The 23,173-nt window shown below is 35.6% G+C and overlaps 2 protein-coding genes across 4 annotated transcripts in view; both read left to right on the top strand.

Moving 5' to 3' along the window:
• LOC115452193 (heterogeneous nuclear ribonucleoprotein L-like) overlaps window positions 1-23,173 on the top strand; it is a 464,908-nt gene that overhangs the window by 280,485 nt on the left and 161,250 nt on the right. The window lies entirely within an intron of this gene.
• LOC115453519 (thyroid receptor-interacting protein 11) overlaps window positions 2,195-23,173 on the top strand; it is a 69,666-nt gene continuing 48,687 nt past the window's right edge. Inside the window, exons 1-2 of one of the 2 annotated variants that reach the window (XM_037437171.1) lie at window positions 2,195-2,526; window positions 12,682-12,735. In XM_037437171.1, coding sequence (XP_037293068.1) covers window positions 2,356-2,526; window positions 12,682-12,735 — 225 coding nt within the window. In that variant the 5' untranslated portion in view covers window positions 2,195-2,355. Of the gene's footprint in view, window positions 2,527-12,681; window positions 12,736-20,680; window positions 20,814-23,173 lie in introns of those variants that run through there. The other variant, XM_037437182.1, reaches the window with a different exon arrangement.

Raw genomic sequence — 23,173 nt, 5'->3', positions numbered from 1 at the left:
TAAATTCGGGAGATTTAATAAAATCATCATCCATTTTTTAGGTTACGAATTATCTTTTTCGATCTTAACACGAAAATCACTAACAATGGTAACAAATCGCCGTAGCAATTATTCGATTAATTTAATATGGGGATAAATAATAACTTATTATTTTAATTGTAAATAGAAATCTAAACTATATTTTATGATGACACCGTCAAGAGCAAAAATGGCGGAAGCGTAGCGTCGACTGGCCTATTTGACAGTAGTTTTTAATTCTGCGTGAAAGGAATCGGTATATGCAATATAAATGAGTAAAATACGTAGAATTTCAAAAAACATAATACAATGACGCGTAGTTGATCGTGCAATAATCCCCATTTAAATGAAGAGTTCTTCTGGGATTATTTTATGTCGGCGCCACACATAGCAAAAATATTTGAACACTTATTTTAAAACTTCTCTGAACTCATGTGTGGCACGGGTATTTGCGTATTTGTGCAAAATATGTTTGCGTATTTGCTATTCGGTATCGGTTTTTCAACCACACATCAAAGCGTCATAGTTATCGAGCTGCTTGAAGGAGAACCCGATTATATGGAAACCTGAAAGAAAAATCTATAAAAAAAATAATTTGGTCAGTGTCTGTAACTGTATTCAAAAGTGGGGCAAAGTCTTTGTTCAAATATTTGTCTGTGTGCGGCGCCGGCATTAGAGCAATAATAAGGTAAAGGCAAGAATTATATGCAATAATTTTGTATCTTTAGTAATACTCGCCAAGAGATTATTGCTTCATAATGTTTAAACATGGGCGAGAAATAATATTTGAAAAATACGTACATAATCATTTTGTGATACGAGATTCGCAAATAAATTGCTGGCCACTGCGATGGCACGTGCGAGTGTCGTATATGTTATTATTGCTCACGAGTTTTTGTACACATTTACATGCGAGACAACTTAGTATTACTACGAAAAATCGTTTAAAAGGAGACGGTCGAAATTGGGCTTGACAGTACACTTATGAAACATATATCAATATTCTTCTTCTATTTTATATCTGCTATTAAAAAATATTAGATTGTATTACTATGGGAAAATAAAATATTTTTTATTATGAATAAGTAACTAACTTCCTGTATCGGGAATATCTATAATTAATGTATATGTCTATTATTAATGTATATTATTGTTATTCGCTTTCTGTACTTCTGCGCAAGTGAATGTTTTTGGTTTGATATTTTTTAACGACTACGGCTTTTCGAGAATATTTAGACGATTGCAGTTTTAATAAACTACCCACGCTTATTCAACAACGGACTTTGACTTCTTGCTTGCTCGACTGATTTTGCTTGTTCTACCGGATTTCGGAAACTAACGATAAACCATCAACACCATTGTGTTAATTGCAACCTACACGTAATTTCATCTTGCGATAAGTACCTTTATATCGGTCGTCGTCCATTCCATGTGATAATTTCAATTCTGGTTATTATTTAAGCCAGCTGCTCATTAGTCAACACGGCAATCCAATGGACAATGATTAGGTGCTGGTAACATCTTATGCTATCGGGTAAATAGGAAGTTATTCACAGAAAAGTGTTTTTTTTACGCTGTATTCTATGGCGATTATTTCTTTACTCCCATTGTAGAGACAGTCTTTTTTTCTAATTTAGAAATGGTTCTATTATTCCTATAAAATAATGCATAAATCATCTCTGTAACACCAAGCCCAAGGTTCTATGAAGTTTCGCCCGTCTCCTTTACTAGATAGATTTTTGTATTTTAAATGAATGTTATGTTTTTATATGGTTCAGTAACAATAATGCCTAATCATATTTTAATTGAATAATAATAACCATTGAATAAATAACATGACAGCTAATCTATGCTGCTAGCACCGTACAACGATGCAATCATTGGGTGCAATATAATAAAAATTAAGTTATGTTTAGACTAGTAAATTCTTGCAATCATATATATTGTGTGGGAGCTTCCTGACGCGTTTATCCTAACAGCAATTATAATGGGTGTGTCAATAGTTTTATACACAAATGACTACCCGCGGTAAAAATCGCTAACAGAAGTCAACTTTGGTCAGTTTTTTTGCTAATCTAAACCTTGCTTTAGGGATGATCAGTGTTTCCGATTGTCCCTGAGGATTGTCCTTTCGATAAAAAAAACATTTCCAAATAAGCTACTGAACGTACTATATAACGTCAAATCTCAAATATGGCGACTTGTTTTGCCAACTGGACAAAGTCCTGTCATTAGCACAAATAATGCTATTTTTGCTTTGTTTACATCCTATGTTACACAATATTTTGAATTCTACATTATTGCAGTGATATGTGACGCTAGTTTACAGCCATAAACATGTCGTGGTTGAATTTAAATCAAAGTTTGAATAGCCTTAAAGGGCAAATAACTAATTTCGCTTCTGAGGTCCTATCCGAAGCTCCTGTGAATGATGAAGTGGAAGGACCTTCAAGAACGGACTCTAAAGTGACTGAACTCGAAGATAAATGCCGCAAACAAGAGCTCGAGGTGAGTGAAAAAGTCAATATTTATTTTCATTTGACAGTTGTTTTTTTAGGTTATGTTTTTATGTATTTTGGTACATCTTTGGTCAGAATTACATCATAAGACTAATTAATGTGCAGTTTACGACTTGAATTTGTTAATTAGTTAAACGAATACACTTCGAAATACGTAAATTTTGTACTAAATAAGTGTTTTGAATAGTTGTCTATATAACATATTATAGCAGTATATTGATAGACTTGTGGACTATTGACAACAATACGCCGAGTTAACGACTCAGTGCTCCTATTTTGAGCGCATATTCAATTTCCTCGTTACATCAATTTGTTCCTGCTATTTGGATGTCCAAAACAAGGTGCTATCGTTTATGGTTTGATATGATAATTGGATTTATTTAACAAGTGATAATGTTTTATTATAATTTACTACACCAAAACATGTAAGATAATAATTGACTGTGATTTTTAAACATTTATTTCAATGACAAGGTTTAAATTTATATAGGTAGCAGAATAAACCATAATATTCAAACTGTAAATCAATATATTTGACCAGAAAGAGTGAACAATATGATATCTAGGAATATGTGTAGAGAAGTGGTATATGTGCATACAATGTAAATATATATACAGGGGTAATATCTTACGGGTATGCAACTAGTGTATGTGACAAAGATTGCTTCTACTTTGTCCTATTATTTTCTATTGCATGCAATGGTAACGATGAAAATAGATATAAAATAATTTTATAAATATTAAAATTACCGACTTACTTCACTGTTAAAATGAGCGATAATTCACAAAGTTGCGCACATAATTTAAGGAAGTCAGAGGTGTGTGCCATTCAGTTTTGAACCTACCGACATTCATCTCGGAAGTCCATTCCACTGCCAAACTAGGATATTGACGCTCAATATGATTAATAATGATAAATATATTGTTCATAGCTATAGACATGCAATATTGACCTTTAATTTTAAGAAAGTAATTCTGTGAAAATAAAAGATATTAATATATAGATTTAAGTCCATAACATTCCACTTTTCTACAATTGATAGTAAAATCAGATTATTTTGCCACAAAAGGAATCAACACCATTTATTGGTGTCTTTAGCCTTCTATGAATTTGAACTGCAGGTCATTTTCATTAACCATACTAATCTGCGGTGATAACCAATCACACTCTTAGTTTCTGAAGGTTACGTCTTTGTGCAACAAACTGAGTATTGTGATTTTAATAAAACAATCCTTCAGTAAAGACCTTGTAGCTTACAATTATTTAACATTTGCTTTTTATTAGGGCAGCAGTTATATTTATTTTAAAATTAAAATATTTTGGGTATATTTCCTGTATTTTTATAGGATGGTTATTGTTATTCCAAAATACTGCAATTATACTGTGAATAATTTAGAATTAATAAAGATAAAAGCATGCTAGAAAAAAGTTCGAAATGCCAGTTATAATGTCATTCTTGAAGAGGCTTGAAATGGTCTTATTAATTGAGCATGACCATGGCTCGAGGTTGTGGTAAACACTTTCTGGCCTAATGTGGAATTGATATTATTCATTTCTCCAACTGAAGACCTCTTCATATCCTAATATTTTATTGAAAATTTGTTTGTTTACATTTTTATATAAATATACCTACATATTTTATATACAAATGCTTCATCTCAGCTATGTTACCCAAAGGTTGACTAGTATATAATGCCTGGGGCATTCAGTTCGTCTATGTATGTACAAATATGTATACAGGGTGATTTTGCTATTGCGTTATTAAATGAAACCACTTACTCATCCTCTTGAAAATAAGACTTTACAATAAGTTAATTGAATTGTAGATGTATAATAAAAAAGTGTAAGTTTCCAACAAAATTAATATTAATAAAACATTATTTTCTTTACAATGCCACTACCTTATGTCACTACTACCTCTCTAATAGAATTAGTTGAATCAGCATCATCACACTATTAATCAGAAATACATTCACACACATGCCATATTTGCACTACATTACATTATTATTAAAAAATCAGCAAAAATAAATTATTTCGGGTGATAATATTCGTTATTCATGGGTAATTTTTGGCACAATTTTTGGCGCAAAACTAACGTGCAGATAAGGATGAGCTTGTTTCATTTATTAACGCATTGTCGAAATGACCCTCCATAATGTAAAATCAACAAATAAAAGGCTTATCTTTGGAACCATTGGCGTATATTATATTTGGAACTAATTTATATTCTAAGTGAACGTGGAAAGCAAGCTCTATATTCTATAATTTAAGGATCAAATGTAAAATATCGCGATTTACCTGTTTAAAGATATTTTGCACAATAAAATATGCCATAGATTATTTATTTAAAAAGTTTACATGCCAAAAAGGCTTTTGCCAAATGGTTCGACCGTTTTAAGAAGTTTCACAAGCAACAAACCCTATGGGATTAAACGCAGTAGCGTCTATGGTCTTATAAGTATTATATGTGTCTTGGTGGTAAGATATTTGTATCCTGGATAGCGACTACCTTACGAGGTGTAAAACCTGCTATAGTGACCTACGTAAGTGTGTCGTGTTCCGGGATTAGCCTTCGGTTTCTGATAGACTGGCATAATTGTGTACTAACTGCGGTTGCCTAGTTTGGAGTGGAACGGACTGCCGAGACAAATGTTCTCAGGTTCAAAACCCAAGGTCACCTTTTTCTAAAATCATGTGTGTATTCTTTGTGAATTTTCACTTGCTTTAATGGTGAAGGAAAACATTGTGAGGAAACCTGCATACTTGAGAAGTTCTCTGTAGGAGTTTTGAGGATGTGTGGAGTCTACCAATCCGCACTACGCCAGCGTGGTGGACTAAGGTCTAATTTCTCTCAGTAATAGAGGACGCCCGTGCCCAGCCTCGAGACAATATATAATACAGGGCTGATATTATTATAACTATGTCGCCTGGTGATGGATGACCATCTCTCGTTAGTCGACAGTCTATCTGGACCTCTCTCTGCTTACCATCAGATGCAATGGCACTCTGCCTATAAAAAAATGTGTGAGGTCAATGAAAATCACTCAATATCAGACTTACTTGGTATTTTGCTTAGGCTTTAAAATCCTGCAAAATAATATGTAAAGAATCATTTCAACTTACAATCAATCATCCATATTGAATATTTATCAGCCATCACCCCATGGAAGTGGAGGGAAAAACTAAGTAATAAGTATATGAGGCTAATATGCAAGTACGATGGTGACTGCATGCCTTCCGTCCCGTTCTTTGTTTATATGTGCGACAGAGACAGCAATAGTGGGGGCTTCGTGGTAAATACGTATTGTGTGGCCACGAAATATGATGTTTAGCACAGGTCGGAGGACGGGTAATGGATCTTTTATGTTTGCAAAAGAGCTAATGAATCCTGCTAATAACTGATCTCAGTCCCCCTTAAACATCTACGATACTAGAAGTATCGATGCGTTGCTCACCTTTGAGGTAGGAATAGTCTTTTCTTGAAGGCCCCTTAGTCCTACGTTCTCTTAAGAAATGTATCATCTTGTAAATGAATATTTTGTATATCAGAAAATATAAACTGATGCTATTTTAAAACTGTTAAGTGGAGGAGACGAGGTTTAGGTTTAGGAGACAAGGCTGAGTCTTCCGAAATGTCTTATTATCGTTTCATGTTACCAATTATGTATTGTCCAAACGTTTTCGAACAGTAACGAATAAGGTCAAATTGTGATAGACTAGTTTGTAAGTGACCAAATTTGCTTCAAAGCTCTGCTTATAATGTATAGAAATTATATTTTAAAGACTGATATACGAATGGGTTTTTTTTGAATATTCTTAAACGAAAAATCTGTTGCATTTCAGTTTACTTGCCTGAGAGACTCCTTTGTATCCTTTTTTTTTTTTTTTTTTTTTTTTTTTTTTTGGTTTCGCGGAGAAAGTCCCTTATTACTACCGCCCAGCCTTCATGGGGGGCGACTGAGCGGTTATGCTGGGGTAACCGTTCCTTACGGCCCGGCGTTGAGCCGCCCGGATTTGATGGCGACCTTCGGGCGACCGCCGGGCCGAGTCCCTAACCCTATATACAGCTAACCTATGCACGGCCTACCAGCTAAAACTCCGCGGTGGCCCTCTTCGGCGCATTAGGGACGACTGCGGGCTTCCTCTGACGGAAGTGTCTAAGTATTCGTCCGCAGCCGCCCCTGCGCGGTGCCGCCTTGCGTCTCCTATCCCCGCGCACCGAAGGACGCCCTCGGCGTCTACGGCAGCATGAGGCCAACTACACTCTGCCGTCCATCCCGGGGGTAACTCCTTTGTATCCTGCCGCAAAGATTTTTGCTTAGAATTTACAATCGTCCGTCGCCCTTCGACATCCGTTTCTAGGAAATCCAATTTCGGTCAAATTGTCTTAAAAACCCACACGAACCGTTTGTCCTAGTTTGAATTCGAACCCACGACTTTCCAGTTTATAGGCCACGGAATTAAACCAAGGAGACGACAAACTTTTTAAAATAGATAATAAAGCAATTTTCTAATTCAAATTCAAATTTATTCGATCAGTTGCAAGTCAAAACCCGCCATCTTGCGTCTTAATAAGGTTTAAACAAGGAAACCGGTGATGTCTTCGCCAGCTATTTAAGCAACTCTTAAGCACCTCATTACGCTAACACAATTTTTTAAGTAATGTTTTATTATTTTATTGTACATATTTTATAAATTTCGAGGAAATAGCTTTTAAAAAAATACTTTGGAACGCTGTTTTACATACAGTATTAATCATTATATTTTCAATAACTGCAGAATACAATTTTAGACATTTTTTTTTTAATACGAGCCACCATAGTAATAGAAAATCACCGCGTGACCTCTCTTTTCCTTTGCCAGGCTATCTGCGCAGCCGAATATTTCCGGAAACGCCCGATGTTATCGGCTAGGGAGAGCTGCTCGTACTTTTATTTATTTATTAAATTAAGATTCAAAACAGATTACAAAACATAATACGGTTAGCGCACTGCTTCGCTGGGGATAGCACCTTAACATCGAAGTATTAATCTATGATTGTCTCACTCATCGATATATATGTACTGCGTACTAGATTTGACGTTCCCAACATTCACTTTGTTCTACTGTATTGAACTGTCATCCATTCAAACTGACTAGTATGGTGTCAATATTGATGCTTGTGGTAGTGTACGGAGTGGCGATCATAATATAAAAACGCGAATCAAAGTGTAAACCTGGATTTGAATAAAAAATACTAGTCAAATAAGTAAAATTATTTGTTGTTCAAATGAATAAATAGGTTATAGGAGTGACGTTTTGGTCGCCATTTTAGTTCAGATTTTGAACAAATAGTTTATATGGATGTTCTTGTCTATAGAATATACGTGAATGGTCTCACCGCTGTTTCTACGGCCCTAGTGGTATAACGCCGGTGCTCGAGCCCAAATAGCCGTTAGTACGTAGGGTAGATACGATATCATTGTTTGCACACAGATATGTGCTGATAGCGAGCAGCTTTCGGGCGGACCTGCGCTCTTTACTTCATGCTATGACGGTGATGCTTTTTTATTTTCAAATACTTCATTTATAAACGGTTTCAATAAACGATCCGAATTTCAATCTTCAATCCGATTTTCGAGTTCTTGAGACCACGGCTCGGCAAACGTAGTGTAGGACGCCCTCCAGCTAGATGGAGTGACGATCTGCGAAAGGTCGCTGGTAAGGACTGGATGCGACAGGCCGAAGACAGGGTAAAATGGCGCATATTGGAGGAGGCCTATGTCCAGCAGTGGACAAAGATATAGGCTGATGATGACGATGAATACGATTTCGAAAATGAACCTATCTAAAAAAGATATATGAAAGGTTCCAGCCCTCACACACAACTCCTGTAAGCCAGGATCAGCAGTGGCACGCATTTTATGACACCGAGCGGTGAACCTCGCCAAGTCTCAGAGGACACTAATCAAAATAAGACATTTGTAAGCATGTTAAAAAATACTTTGTTCTGATTGGTCTATTTTCGAGAGAGAAAAAAAGCTGTTGGGATTGGTTATTAAAAATGGTAAGACTATTGGCGAATAATATGTGCATGAATATGACTATGAATTATGAATAGAGATGCACCTGAATAAGGTGTTTTAACATTCTTGTTGGTGACTATTCGTCTGTACTCGGCATGTGGGGTAAAATGCAAATAAAAAATATTTAATCGCACAACACCATTAAAAAAACAGTAGATTAATGACATAAATCAAAAAACATACAAAGAAAATAATAATAAAAAAAACGTAAAAGAATGATCATGATTTTTTGCCATGCTTATTTTGAAGTGACAGGGCGAGCCTAACATTTTTTCGAGCACAAATTATAATCCCAAATGGTAGATTCAAACTGAATATACATTTAGAAAAAGACATCATTTAAGACCAAAATCTATTCTTCGTAGAATAACAAATGAAAATAAGTCATGTATGAGATCTGGAAATTCATTTTAGAGGCCTGGTCTGTTCAACCATTAATCATCCTGATGGTAATGATATATACATGCATCGCGCCTTTTACCCTTATCAGGGGTAGATAGAAGTGTAACATTTCATCTGCTATTTTCCAATACGATTCCAAACTACGTACTCAGTGAGTAGAAATACATCACTGCTCCATTTTCACTATCCGAAGACAGCGCATTTATTGAACACATAACGGCTGTACGTTCCCCGATTCCTTGTTTTAAAATGCAAATGACGTAACAGACCCATCTTTGATAAATTCGTACCAAACGTAGAGGATATTTGTCAATGGTCGCTCTCATCTGCGTTTATAATTCGATGTCCCAGATTATATGTTAAGTGGAAATAGTTTTTTGCGTAATGTCCGGTGCCAGGTTTTGGAGTCTCGTGATTTATTGGGACAGTTTTTTATGACATGGCAGTAGGTATTTTAAGTGAGTGTGGTGCCCGTTGAAGAGAGATGGAATTATTCCCCTTCTGATTGATTTTAGAACATCGGGTGGAATCTATGTATTAATAGGCGAAGAAAAAGTTTGTTTTGTACTCCTTTTGAAGCAAAATACTGGCTGTTTTTTTTTGTTCTTACTGGTTCAATTACGTCACGTCCTTCATACATGTCGATGTAGTAAATAGAATGTGTTTGTGTGCATACGGAACACTTTAATTTGATTTGTATATAGCATATACATAGTTATAAATATAATTATAACATTGTTTATTCTCACAAATAATCAAAGTATCATAGGAAAATTTATGTTGACGATTAAAAACAATAGGTTTTTTTTGAAAAAGGATCAAAAATGTTTGGATGTAAATGCGCTCAACGAACTCTAGATGTTGTGAATTAATCTATCTATTTACATGTTTTGTTCCTGCTGATTTGAATCTTTGACCGTGGTGGCATAATGCTGTTTTTTGTTGATCTATTGTTCTAAAAAAAAAAGACTCCGTGACGTAGTAAGTGATTAATCTGTTGAAAAATGGCAATCGCGATTTGGGAACCCGTAGTTTTTTTTTTTTATAGTCGACACGGTCGTCATAAGGAAAAAAGAAGTTTCAAAAATGTTGTATGGCGAAAAAAAAAATGGTACGTCTTTTTTTACTGATCTCGAATATGTATAACTCAATTTTGAATAAAATTTCTAGGGAGGTATTTCTTAATTTTTCGACAATTTTTTTTAGTGCTTTGAATGACGAGACGAGCTTGCCGTTCGCCTGATGGTAAGCGATACGACCGCCCATAAACAGTAGAATCATCGTTGGATGGTTTTTTGTTCTAGGAATGAATATGGGTTTGAAGTGGGTGAAATCGAAATAGGTGAACTCGTGGTGAAAATTGAACGTTAGTTATTTTAAACATTCCTTTTTTATTGTTTTAAATGAGGAGATATAACCGCCCTTAAACAGTAGAAACACCATCCAACACCTTGAATTACAAAGTATTGTTTGGTATTCCACTGCGCTCGCCATCCTGAGACATGAGATGTTAAGTCTCATTATGTCCAGTAGTTACACTGGCTACAATGTCCTAACCGGAACACAACAGTGACTACACACTGCTTGACAGGAATAGACATTGCGGTGGTACTTACCTACCCAGGCGGACTCTCACATATGAGAGACCTACCACCAATTTGTCTCAAGTTGAGTAGTCATAGAAAAAGTGTCGCGATTTATACAAAGGTAACTTAGGGATGCTAGTTAGGGTCGTTTTTAGGGTTCCGTACGTCAAAAGGGAGCTCTTAACTATGACTCGATTGTCGTGATGAGTGAACTTTTACCTACCTACAGGTTTACAGGTTGTACGGAACCCTCGGTGCGCGAGTCCGACTCGCACTTGGCCGGTTTTTTTATGTCGGCTCGGCAATGTTGCTTCATTGCACCTGATGGTAAGCGATGTGAAGCCCAAAGAAATTGCCAACCGCCATACAAGCATCTCCTGACGGTCGGCACGGTCATGTCGGCCTGCATAATTGCTTCTTCACACTCCGCTTGAAGGACTCCAAATTATACATGAAGGGAACACCTAGTTTCCTATAGGTGAAAATTTTTTTCGAATGTGAACCATAGTTCCAAAGACTAGTGAGTTTATTTATTTATTTTATTTTATTGAGGAAAAACAAATAGTTGTACATTAAATATGATTAAATAAGAACATACATACATTTTTTTTTATAAACATACAACCTATAACGTTCTTCACAGAATATGTACTGAGTATAATTTTCAAGTACGGGCGATTAATTTACAATAAAGAAATTAAATTAATAAATGAGAAGCAAAAAAAATATAATTAATAACTAAGAAAGGGATAGGTGACAAATTAAAGTATAAATAATACCTACGTTGAAGCAAATTGCAACTGCACATTTTTAATATTCGAAATATATAATTATTAAATAGAACGGGTATAGTAACTCGGCAAATAATAAAAAATACTTCCCAACAATAGGTTATAATTTATTGACACTTGTGTTTTGAAAACAAGGTCACACTTCCTTTGCGATGTCACATGGACTTTGAAAAAAAACATTGTGAACTAAGGTAGAGTGTATACCAGTGGCAAAGGAAATTTTCCGAAAGAGAACTCCACACAACATATAAGAACTAATCTATATATATAAAAATGAATCCCTATTTCCTTTGGTCACGCCATCACGCGTGAACGGCTGGACCGATTACACTATTTTTTTTGGTTGAAGAAGGTTCTTATGAAAGAAAAAAATCAAAAAAAGCACGGAAAATTATAAAATTTAAGAAAACTACGAAAATATTAATTTTATATAACTGTCAATTGTTTGAAATAACTGTCAGCGATTGACAGAATGCGTGCTGCAAATTCATAGTTAGGACGGGACAACGTCTGTCGGGTTAACTAGTAATATGTATAAATGCGGTGGGAAAAATGTTCTAATGATTAGTTTTTTCATAAGTTACTAAAATGAAGCCGGCAGAAATCGGTTTACTTGGACCTTTCGCCATTAGTGTAAACTAACGAATTTTTACTGTAATTAGTGTTGTAGATTTTGTGATGAATTACACTGATCTAACTCCTAGTGACTGTACACAATTTTTTAAACATTAGTTTCGTAGTAATACATGTCAACTAAGCGGTAAATTATACTAAATTATGTATGCAAGCAGCCCCAAGTGCACCCAATCCGACCTTATCGTTACGACAAATCAATCGTACCGACAAAATCAGTACACATCGCACGACTTTATAACGACGAATGAAAAACTGCGCAACATTCGAAAGCGTTATTTTGAAAAACTCGAGCACCAATCGCGTGCGAGCGTTTTGTTATTCAAATTTAGAATTCGAATTCATTATGGCGGTTGATTTAAATGCATGCTGCCAATAGGTCACCGCGGCGCGTATTCGCATCTTAAGTGGTTAGTGGGGGGTCTCCGGGGACGTAATTTGGGTGGATGTGGGGGGGTTTAGCCCGTTTGTTGCTTGGAATAATTTTGAGTACTCTTTCAGTGGATATTAAGATTGAATCCTAAGTATCTAAACAATGGTATGATTACGATTACAGTTATAAATTATGTAGTACTGAACTTTTCAGAAGTGCTGTGAAAAGCTTGAAAATCACAGATATAGTCTAATACTAGGCAGATTAAAATGGTTTTCTTCTTTTTCCAGATCGCATCTCTACAAAAGCTGACTGATGAACTAAGAGCTTCGTTGCAATCAGAGGTGAGTTTTGGATATTATATTTTATAATACTAAACTGTCCCACTGCTGAGCATGGGCTTCCTCTAATATTAAGAGGGATTAGACATTAGTCCACCACACCGGTCTAGTACGGGCTGACTTCACGTACCCTCAAAATAATTATAGAGAACATCTCAGGTATGCAGGTTACAAGATATTTTCCTTCACTGTTTTAAAATAAAAAAAGGATAGCGGCTCGATCCAGTAGAAATTTTAATTCTTGGGGAAACTCGTCCTAATGACAACTGGTGTAATTTTTCTACTTGGACCATATTGACAAGGCGAGCAAGCAGTAGCAACATTCCAGAACATTACAAAGTAAGATATTAGATTATTAATCTGCTGCCTGGGCGTAGCTAGGGGAAAGGGTTTAGGGGTTCAACCCCCATCCCCCCAAATTAATTTTGTTAAACTACGAAAATCTGTTATTCAATACACATTTTAGTTGTTTTATGTTTTGGACCTAGCATATTTTTATATGATAGGTCCAACAGTGACTTCGCTGTAGCTGATGGTAAGTAGAATGATGTCCAGAGAGAGTATCGATTGAGGAAAGATGATTGTCCCTCGCTAGTCGACACAATGCCTGTACGAAAACGGATATAAGGCTTATCCCGGAACGCGACTCACGTGGGGAACTATGTCGGGTTTGATACCGTCTGTACGGTGGTATCTATTCGGATGGATATATATACCACTAGCAGTATATATTTGAACCCCACTATACTTATCGAATGCAACTGCCGGTATAAAGAAATAATAATCAGTAGACGCAACAATCGGCTTTATGTACGGGTCACAGGAAACGCATATTCTAACTCCATTTGAATAAGGACGATGGTATCGCGAGGCTAAAGGTTGTATGGTGTTATTAGCATTCTTTGTCGTGGAGTTTTAGGTGGGAAGTTATTTTATTCAATTGGTAGGTCATAGTGGAAAGGGTTTTCGTAGCAGGGAAGGGTGAAGGATTTAGGGAAGTTCAGCTGCACTCTGAATTTGGTATGCCTACGTAGATTTTTCAATAAATAATTGCTAAATTCTGTTTGACCACCGTGCTCAAAACTGGATACGTCCATGTTTAGCACGCCTGTTTCGCTTTTCAGGGGTAGGCAGATATAAAGCCCACTTATTTCGACTGTGTCGTTTCTATATACAACTTTATTAAAGACCGGGTGTTCCAAACTGATACAGAGAGCAAAAATTTTACATCGTTTTTTGCCTTTTGATATTATTAAATTTGAAATTTACCTTGTGATCGAACGTGAGATCTCAGCAGCGCGTACGCAGTACTACGATTCAGAACGCAAAAGCAAATTATGTAATTTAAAATTATTTCACTAATAAGAAGGTACAGGTGGTGGTGGTGGTAATAAGAAGGTAACTTATTGGTGGTAGGTTTCCCATATGTGTCTCGCACACGGACTGACATAAGGATATGCGAGCAAATCTATTTTTTTATACAATCGAAAGTTTTTGAAAATGTTTGAAGGTTTAAATACTTTGATGTTTGTTAGAAGTAAAATCCGAAACTGATGAAATAGGTGAAATTTGATTCAAAGGAAAAACACTGTATCGAGCCACATTTTATGCAAAAAACTACACATTTTATTCCCGAAAACATGTAAGCGGGTGTATTAACCGGACAAGTGCGAGTTGGACTCGCACACCGTGGGTTCCGTACAAATTTGTGGGTAAGGTATCTAAGTATATATGTAAGTTCAAACTCGACAACTTACAACTATTTTGCGGATTTTATCGCGGCTTTTATATTATAATTTTCTCCCGAAGTTTCTTTTTTTTCTTTTCGTCTTCGTTATGTCTCAAACTCAATGTGTAACATTCGCGTAAGTATATGAAATCATAATTGGACAACTTAACTTTGTCGTTCAGTCATAGCACAAACCCCAAATAATAATGTTTGTAATAGTAATTTAGTTTTTTTTTTTTTATTATTGGAGTACATATTTACAGTTCTTAGAATTGTTCAATTACATGTGTAGTAAGACGAGAAGTACCTTATAGGTTTAGGTTCCTGTGTGAAATCCCAAAATACGCGATATAAACGGACATATCTTTTGTAATGATTCTTATGTTTACGCGAATGTTAGACATTGGCATAAAACTATTTTGCCGATTTTATTACGGTTTTTATATATAGGTCATATATTTTGATCGTTATGACTACAAGTTTGATTTTTTCACACCTGAAAAAGACCGTAGACCCCGGCTATTTAATATAAATTTCAACTTGATACCTCCACGCGTTCCTGCGAAAAAGGATCTTGGCAAACTTAATACTATAAAGGTTTCTTTGAGTTATGGAACCCTAAAAAGGGTAGAACGAATCGATGATCATAAGAGCTGTAGTTGATAACGTGATAAAAGTATTGATCGGCGTACAAGAGAGGGTGGCTGCCGCCGGCGTATATAAACCGACTGATAACGGTTGTGCCGCTTTGTTTCGTTTGCCGGCCGGCGGGCGCGCCAGGTACGTGATTTTAGTTCTAATTGTTAATTAATTTAAACGAAATTGAATCTTATATTCATTTGTATTCATTGTTAATTTAATAATACCGTATAAGTTATACATCATTATATTTATAATCATTGGGTTTTGGTATGGTACCCGTATAGTAAAAATCAAGGGGAAATGTAGAATATGGTTGGTGCTAGGAATCAAATCGTGGACTTTACGAATTTTAAATGAATACCTTAGTATAGGAAAATAGACTCGCAGTCTGAGTACCAAATAAATCATATACTTACTGGTGGCATACTATAGTATCGATTCTAGTTTGTGATTTCCAGTTGTCTCTCTGTACCTACTGTTCTTGTTCCGATTTTTTTGGGAATCAATTTTCTTAGTTGACTATGGGACCCAGCCATACTAGCAATATTGATTGATCCGCCATATTGATTTATTATGATGTCAACTCTTATAAGTGCCTAGTTAGAAAATAGGTTGGATTCGCTATGATTAGTTTAAATTTGAAATATCGATTCCTTTACATGTTTTATCTATTTATTCCCTTCGAAATGGGCGATGGAAATAAAAGCAAACAGCCCGTCATGTGATTTTTTTTTTCTATGTATTACCATAAACGCAGGTAAATGAATCTTTGTTTTTTTTATTATAAGGAAAACTAATGTCAAAGGTTAAATTAATGTGTATAATAGTCTATGCGATTTGATTAAATCTATGTTAATCGCATTGTATCCTGTTTTAAATGCCTTTTAAAATGTGCATTGATTTAATGTATTTCGGGACGGTTATTTTTATTTAAATATTTATGGCTGCGTATTGTAAGAAAAAGGTTGAATATGTTTTTATATTGAACTGGCTTCTGCTCGCGTCTTCGCGTGCGTGGATTTTGTTTGTATCAAATGTTAAGCCTGTCTCTTCTTAAGATTCAAGTTTATTTCGGACGAAATTTCATCAAAATCGGTCTAGTCTTTTAGTATTTTGTCTAATATAAAATAAATATTTGAAAATTTAATCCGTTTTAAAATTCTTCGAACGTCCACGACGTACAAAAGTACACGAATAATAAACTCCTTTTTAAAAGTCGGTTAAAAGTAACTAGAATTGCACAAACGTAGTAGGTTATAAATTATAATAAATACTTAGAAGTTAGGACTTTTTGAAGACTTTTCTTGAGGAAAATATAAACCATTTAAACCATTTTTTTATATGACCTGTATGTTATACAAAACCTTGTATGTTATATATGTAAAATATTATTTCCGATTATGAAATGTTTCATGCTATTTATAAAACGTGTCAAACGATTGAGAACTCTATTATCGTGATATGAAGTTGATATTTTCATGCAACAGTGTGGGATGAATGTAGGGTGTATAATGTATGTGACTTTGTTTGTGCTAGGGTTGTCACATCGTATTTGATAATATTAAATATGATTTAGTTACGAACCGAGAAAGAAATTACATAGCGCCTGTGTTGATAGATCATTTTTATGTTACACCATGCATAACTTTTTACAGAGTAGACCAATTTTGGTAATTCTTTGCTAATGTTATAGGGTATATATATTTTTTACTAATAATGACTGGTTTTTGTGTTGTAGCTCTGAAATATAGTAGAACCATTACAATCCAAAAGTATCAAGGATGCTTTGTCGGTCTTAATGGAAAAGAATAGAGAATAGGAAGAGTTAAAGACGTTTCTAATTTTTTTGGTTTCTGGAAAACAGTGGTACTAATACGGTTAAGTCGATTGTAGACAATATGTCTACATTGTGATTGTCACTCGTGTATAACAGAAAATTCATTTTAATGCCATAGTAGGCTGACGCGCACCTGTTCTGTTTGATAGTAATCGGCTTCAGCCAAAAGCCTTTGCCATGGCACAGCTAAGCCGCTGCCTATCCAAACGTGACCTCTTATTAAACAACCATTAAAAAGAATCTCTGTTAACATTCCATATAAAATAAATTTCAAATAAATAAATAATATTCGGTATAGTCACGGTATGTTGCGATAATCTAGTTGTGAGTGGAACGGACTGCAGTAACGAATGTCCGCAGATTCGAAAATCTAGCACGCCCCTCTGACTATTCAAAAGTGTGTATTCTTTGTGAATTATCGGTTGCTTTGCAGCGTGAGGAAATCTGCATATCGAGATCTCTATGGGAATTCTGAGAGTATGTTAAGTCTGCCAATCTGCACTAAGCCAGCGTGGTGGACTAAGGCCTAGCCGTGATACAGTATATAACACAAGGCTGAAATTTTTTTACTTAACCTTTTTTCCGTGCTATTCTGTATAATGCGTACGTTGAGTAGCAGTAGTACAGCATCAATACAACCAGATTCCTACCGGCTTCCATTTTAAGGTATATTTACGTTTGTCTTATTTATTTACTATTAAATTATCCTATGTTAACTAAGGCATTTTTTGCCTAGGGTTACCTTTTGAAAGATTTCACCTTCCTGTTGTGTGACAACCCTAATCAGTAAATAACAAACACTTGTATCAACACAGTATGTGCCAGTTTTTGTCGTGTTGCTCATCGCGCGAGGATAACTTTCCAAAAATAAGACTAATGTGTTGTTAATGTAACTTTTACTGGTGGTAGGTCTCTCATATGTGAGAGTCCGCTTGGGTACCACCGCAATTCTACCGCCAAGCAGCAGAGTCTAGTCATTGTTATGTTCCGGTTTGAAGGACATTGTAGCCAGTGTAACTACTGGACATAAGACTTAACAACTATTGTCTCAGGACGGCGAGCGCAGTGGGATGCCAAACAATACTTTGTAATTCAAGGATGGTGTTTCTTCTGTTTATGGGCGGTCGTATCGCTTACCATCAGGCGAACGGCAAGCATGTCTCGTCATTCAATGCAATAAAATAAAGACTTTGTCATATTGCACTTACTGGGCGTTGCTTGCGGCTTCACTGGCGTTTTAAACGTTCTGGGATAGAAGAAGCCTATGCCCTTTTTTAAAGGCATCTTGTTGATTTTTTACAAGATTTTGATCGTGATTTCTGGGTTAGATTTAAAATGATGTAATTTTTGATAAAGGTAATTAAGCGTGAGTAATAAAGTAGTGCTTATTTTAATCTTTTTAGATTGCGTTTAGTTGAAATCTAGTCCCGGAATAAATGTTCCATTTTATACAATTTCAGGAAAATAAAAATAACTATTTTATTTCAATCCGTAACATATGTGCGGCGATATTTACCAAAATTTTGCCTATAAAATTTTTTTATCCCAGAAAAGTACAAACTGGGTAATTCGTCCCCTGGAAAGATACTTTAAGCAGTAGCAACACTTGCATATCTATCGGAATGTCTTGATGAGTAGACGTTTTGCTAAATGTCCAACACGATCACATTCCTGCAACACGTACAGCGTAATATCTCTTTCTCTTTTCCACAATATGCATAACTTATTTATAGTTTTCGATTTGTATGCAGAAAATTGTATTCATACACTTATGTATGTGTGTATGATGGAATTCTAATAGTAAACACTGATTGTGCATATTATTGTTTGTGCATTAATTTATATTGCGATATTTTATGATTTGCTGGTGGTAGGGTATATCCGCCCGGATAGCTACCGTACACAAGGTGTTAAAACCCGCCATAGTGGCCCACGTAAGTGTCGCGTTCCGGGATCAGCCTGTGTATAACCGGTTCCAACAGGGCGTCATAATTGTGTCGATTGTCGAGGGGTAATCATCTCTCGTCAGTCGTCATTCTATTGGATCCCACTCTACTTACTATCAGGTACAGAAGTGTCACTTTGCCGTTCGTGTAAAAAAAAAAATATTTCTATTTTTTGATATGAAAACAACGTTTACTTAATTGTTTGTTTAAATAAGCGTATTTTAATCTCTAATGTGCTAGTATATAGAGGTCAAAGTCCCATATAATGTATACCCATATATATGATTGTAAGATGTACGTAATATGCATTACTAGATGTTGCGAACGCCTAAAGCGCTCACCTAAACGATTTTTTTCTTTGTTTTATTTCTTTGAATGACGAGACGAGCTTACCGTTCACCTGATGGTAAGCGATACGGCCGCCCATAAACAATAGAAACACCATCCAGCACCTTGAATTACACAGTATTGTTTGGTATTCCACTGCGCTCGCCATCCTGAGACATGAGATGTTAAATCTTATTATATCCAGTAGTTACACTGGCTACAAAGCACTTCAATCTGGAACACAACAGTGACTACACACAGCTGATAGCTGAAATTGACATTGCGGTGGTACCTACCCAGGCGGACTCTCACATATGAAAGACCTACCACCAATAAAGTAAAGTCCTGTGTGTTTGTATAAGGCAGCACTTGTTAAGATTATAAACGTTTAGTCAGGTTAAAAAAACTATTACTCTTTAATAATTTAAAAGTATTACTAAGGTTTAATGAAATATTTCGTATAACTCCCTGTAGTTTAGTTATCGTAGCGGCGCTACGACTCTACGATAGAGTCGTAGGTTCGAATCTCGCAATAAAACTTAGAAGATGACGTAACAGTTCCACAACTATAGTTATAAACACGATTCTCTCGTATTATATAGATTTTATAGGCGATGGTAACCACTTACTACCATTTGTCCATGCAAGTCCTTATGTAAAAACTTTAATAAAAAATTACATCGCCTTTAAAATCTACGAAAAACCAAAACATAATTTAACATTAATTACAACTAATTTTGGAATCAGTGACTATTCCGAATTAAACATTATTATCGTATATTTGTTCATGCATTTATCCAGCTTAACTAACAATTAATTAAAAAAATACACGTCAAATTGAGAACGTCCTCCTTTTTTTGTAGTCGGTTAAAAGTATTGACGTACATTCCAATAGAAAGTAACCAGGTTGAATAAATAACTAAATGGATAGAGTACATTTTGAATATGACGTTAATTAATACAGTTGAGTAATATGTAATTTAAATGTACAAGTTTATGCCTTCTCGCTGGCGTAGGTAGAGATGTAAATAATGAATAAGTTCTTGAAGTTTTTGCGTCGTACCTTGAATTGTGAGGTTGAGGACCTGGGTTAAGAGACCTCTTCATCTTTTTTCTATTTGAAGTTATAAAAACCATCTCCTTATTCACCATTCACTACCTTTAACATGAACATCTTTGTTGAGGGTAGAGTTGACTTCAATACTACCCAAGCGTTGACCAACCGAGCCTTGTTAAATAAAGTGAACTTAAAGTTTCATACATAAAACAATTACATAACAAACAGAAAGCCGATACCGAAAACACGTTAAAAATTCATATATTTGAACCCTATTTTGAACTCTGGTACCCTCGCACCGTGGTATGTCGTACGCGTTGCATTTTCATGAAGGTTTCGTTGCGCACGCGCACATGTACGCCGCTGGTGTGGGTGAAGGCGTTATTGGTGGTGCGCAAGCGCCGCCTAGCAGCTTGAAACAGTCAGTTGGCCCGCCGACGTCGTCGCGTGCGGACGTCTCTGTAAACATACTCCCGTATTAAGTGGCGATGTTCAAATAAAGTTATCGTTGTTTGCGGACGGGATATCCGCGCACGGCAACAGGTAAGTCGCGTTTTTTTTTTTGTAATTTTATAATTAGAACGTGAAGTTTTTTTTTTATTTTCCAGTCTAGCGCTTTTGGTTTTGAGTCAATGAACATATTCGTGTGAATCATTATTTACACAATTTGTCATGTAGACGACCAATGAAAATGCGTTATTGATAACGAACGATAAGTTTTTCATTATCAAAGCCACGACAAACGAGTTAAATCATCGTTGAAGGTTGCGGCGTCTTGTGTCGCGGTCGTTAGTCGTGTTTGTTTTGCCGGTTCACCTGTGCAATCACCTATATTACGTCTGACTTACATGTATTTACATAGAACTATTTAAAGTATTTTATTAAAAATTAGCTCAGCCGTTGATATGATAAGAAGTTTTTGTAAGCTTTTCCGTGCATACTAAATTAAAATAGTATGATTTCCTAACTATTTGTATTCTATATTGCTTATTATGTCGGTATTTTAAAATATGAAAATACTTATTTATAGAAATTACGACATTAACAGATTTAATTTAATTTTATAACAAAATAGTCAAGAGTCTCTATGTAGAGACAATATTAATACTTGGTTTATAAACATAGCAAATAGGCATGCCTATTTTAAATGTGGGAAGGGTACAAAATATATAAATTTGTTATCAAAATACATAGCGATCTCTACACATGGCGAAAAATCCGCCATAGTCATATCTTCAGGCAAGAAGCGTTCCCTATCACGCAGTGTGTATCCAGGAAAGCTAAAATGCTGACAATCTTCAGAGTATAACCTATCTTGTTTATGAACATTATATTGACTACACTGTCTCTACAACTTATAGTACAGTATTATTGTCAAATATAGAGTTAAATAGTAGAGATAATGTTAGTAATATTCTTATTAACAACTTTGTTCGCTAAATAGCACGCGTCATATCCGATTTGCGACAAGAAAAGGAACCTTTTACGATTTTAGCTTATTGCGTAGCAAATTTAATCAAAATCGGTTCAGCCGTGAATGTAAAAGATACTTTCGTGTTTATATAACTACTAGCTTTTTCTCGCGTCTCCGCGCGCGTTGGAAAATTAGTACCCAGGATAAACGTAAGCTATGTCCTTACCAGGACCTCATACTAACTCCATACCAAATTTTATCGAAATCAGTCCAGCCATGAAGGTTTAACACACAGACCGACAAAGATACTTATGCATTTGCACTATAAGTATGGGTGGATGGATCGTTAACATTTTTACCGATTTTCTTAGAAGCTATGAGGATTACTGGACATAAGACTTAACTTCGAAGTCTCGAGGTGACAAGCACAAGACTTTTAAGGTAAACCAGCAGATGGGTTAGAAATTATTATGTTTCGTTTATCATCCATAAAAAGCCATAGCACGTACATCAAGAATCGCGGATGCTCTGATCTTAAAGGAAAGAATTAGAGTTTAGGAAGGAAGGGGGTGTTTGTCCCTTGGTAATCATTTTTATACCTAATGGAGAAGGGTCTAGATATAGTGTCGACTGGCGAAAGGTTACCTTTCGCTAGTCAAAGTCGAATATACACAGGCTGATCCCAGAGCGTGAACTTACGTGGGCAACTATGGCGAGTTTTACTTATTGTACGATACTCGCTATTGCGGGTAAAAATATACAAAATGCAACAGCAAGCCGTCACTTCATGTTGGTTTTCTGTAAGGTCGTGGTAGGTACTACTCCAGTCGAGGTTTATTCACGTCGACAAATATGTCCAGTGTCTTTACTAGTAGTTTTGGTAAGTTTACTTTAATTAATAAGGGAGCTTGTGCACGTTGCCCCGCCTCTTAAAATAATATCTGATTTAATCTATTTAATATTAAAAATGATAAAGGATTGACATAATCGGAAAAACATATATTATAATATTTTTTATATTTACCTAATTTAGCGTCTAAAATCTAAAGATTTTTATATAAGGTAGATAAATGTGCAGAGAAGTTGCCTGAAAGATAATAGCATGCAGCGAAATAGCTTGAACACCTTATGGAAATGATACTCCCATTTAATGTATAAGGAAGCTTCAACAATCATCTTACATTAAACATTAGCTAAAAAAAAGTAGATTTTCCATCACTAAATAAATTTCACAATAGCTATGGAATTGACTAATGATTAACTGTCCGCCTTGATTAACTCCCCCTTTTTTGCGAGTAAAAAATTCGTTATTGCTAACACCATTTTGCGGATGAGTGGAACGGTTATGTTCATTTCACTGGTCTTAGGGCCCAGTGTCGAAGAGTATAGCATCAGCCCAGCATTGAACTGAGTCCTTGACTGTGCACACCTTACAAGGGCGTACCGACTACAACCTGTGTTGGCCCTACGATTAACACCCCCAGGGATT

This window comes from Manduca sexta, chromosome 2 (assembly GCF_014839805.1).
Source record: "Manduca sexta isolate Smith_Timp_Sample1 chromosome 2, JHU_Msex_v1.0, whole genome shotgun sequence".
Taxonomy (NCBI): domain Eukaryota; kingdom Metazoa; phylum Arthropoda; class Insecta; order Lepidoptera; family Sphingidae; genus Manduca; species Manduca sexta.
The sequence above is the reverse complement of the archived record's forward strand: the minus strand, read 5'-3'. Positions and strand labels throughout refer to the sequence as shown.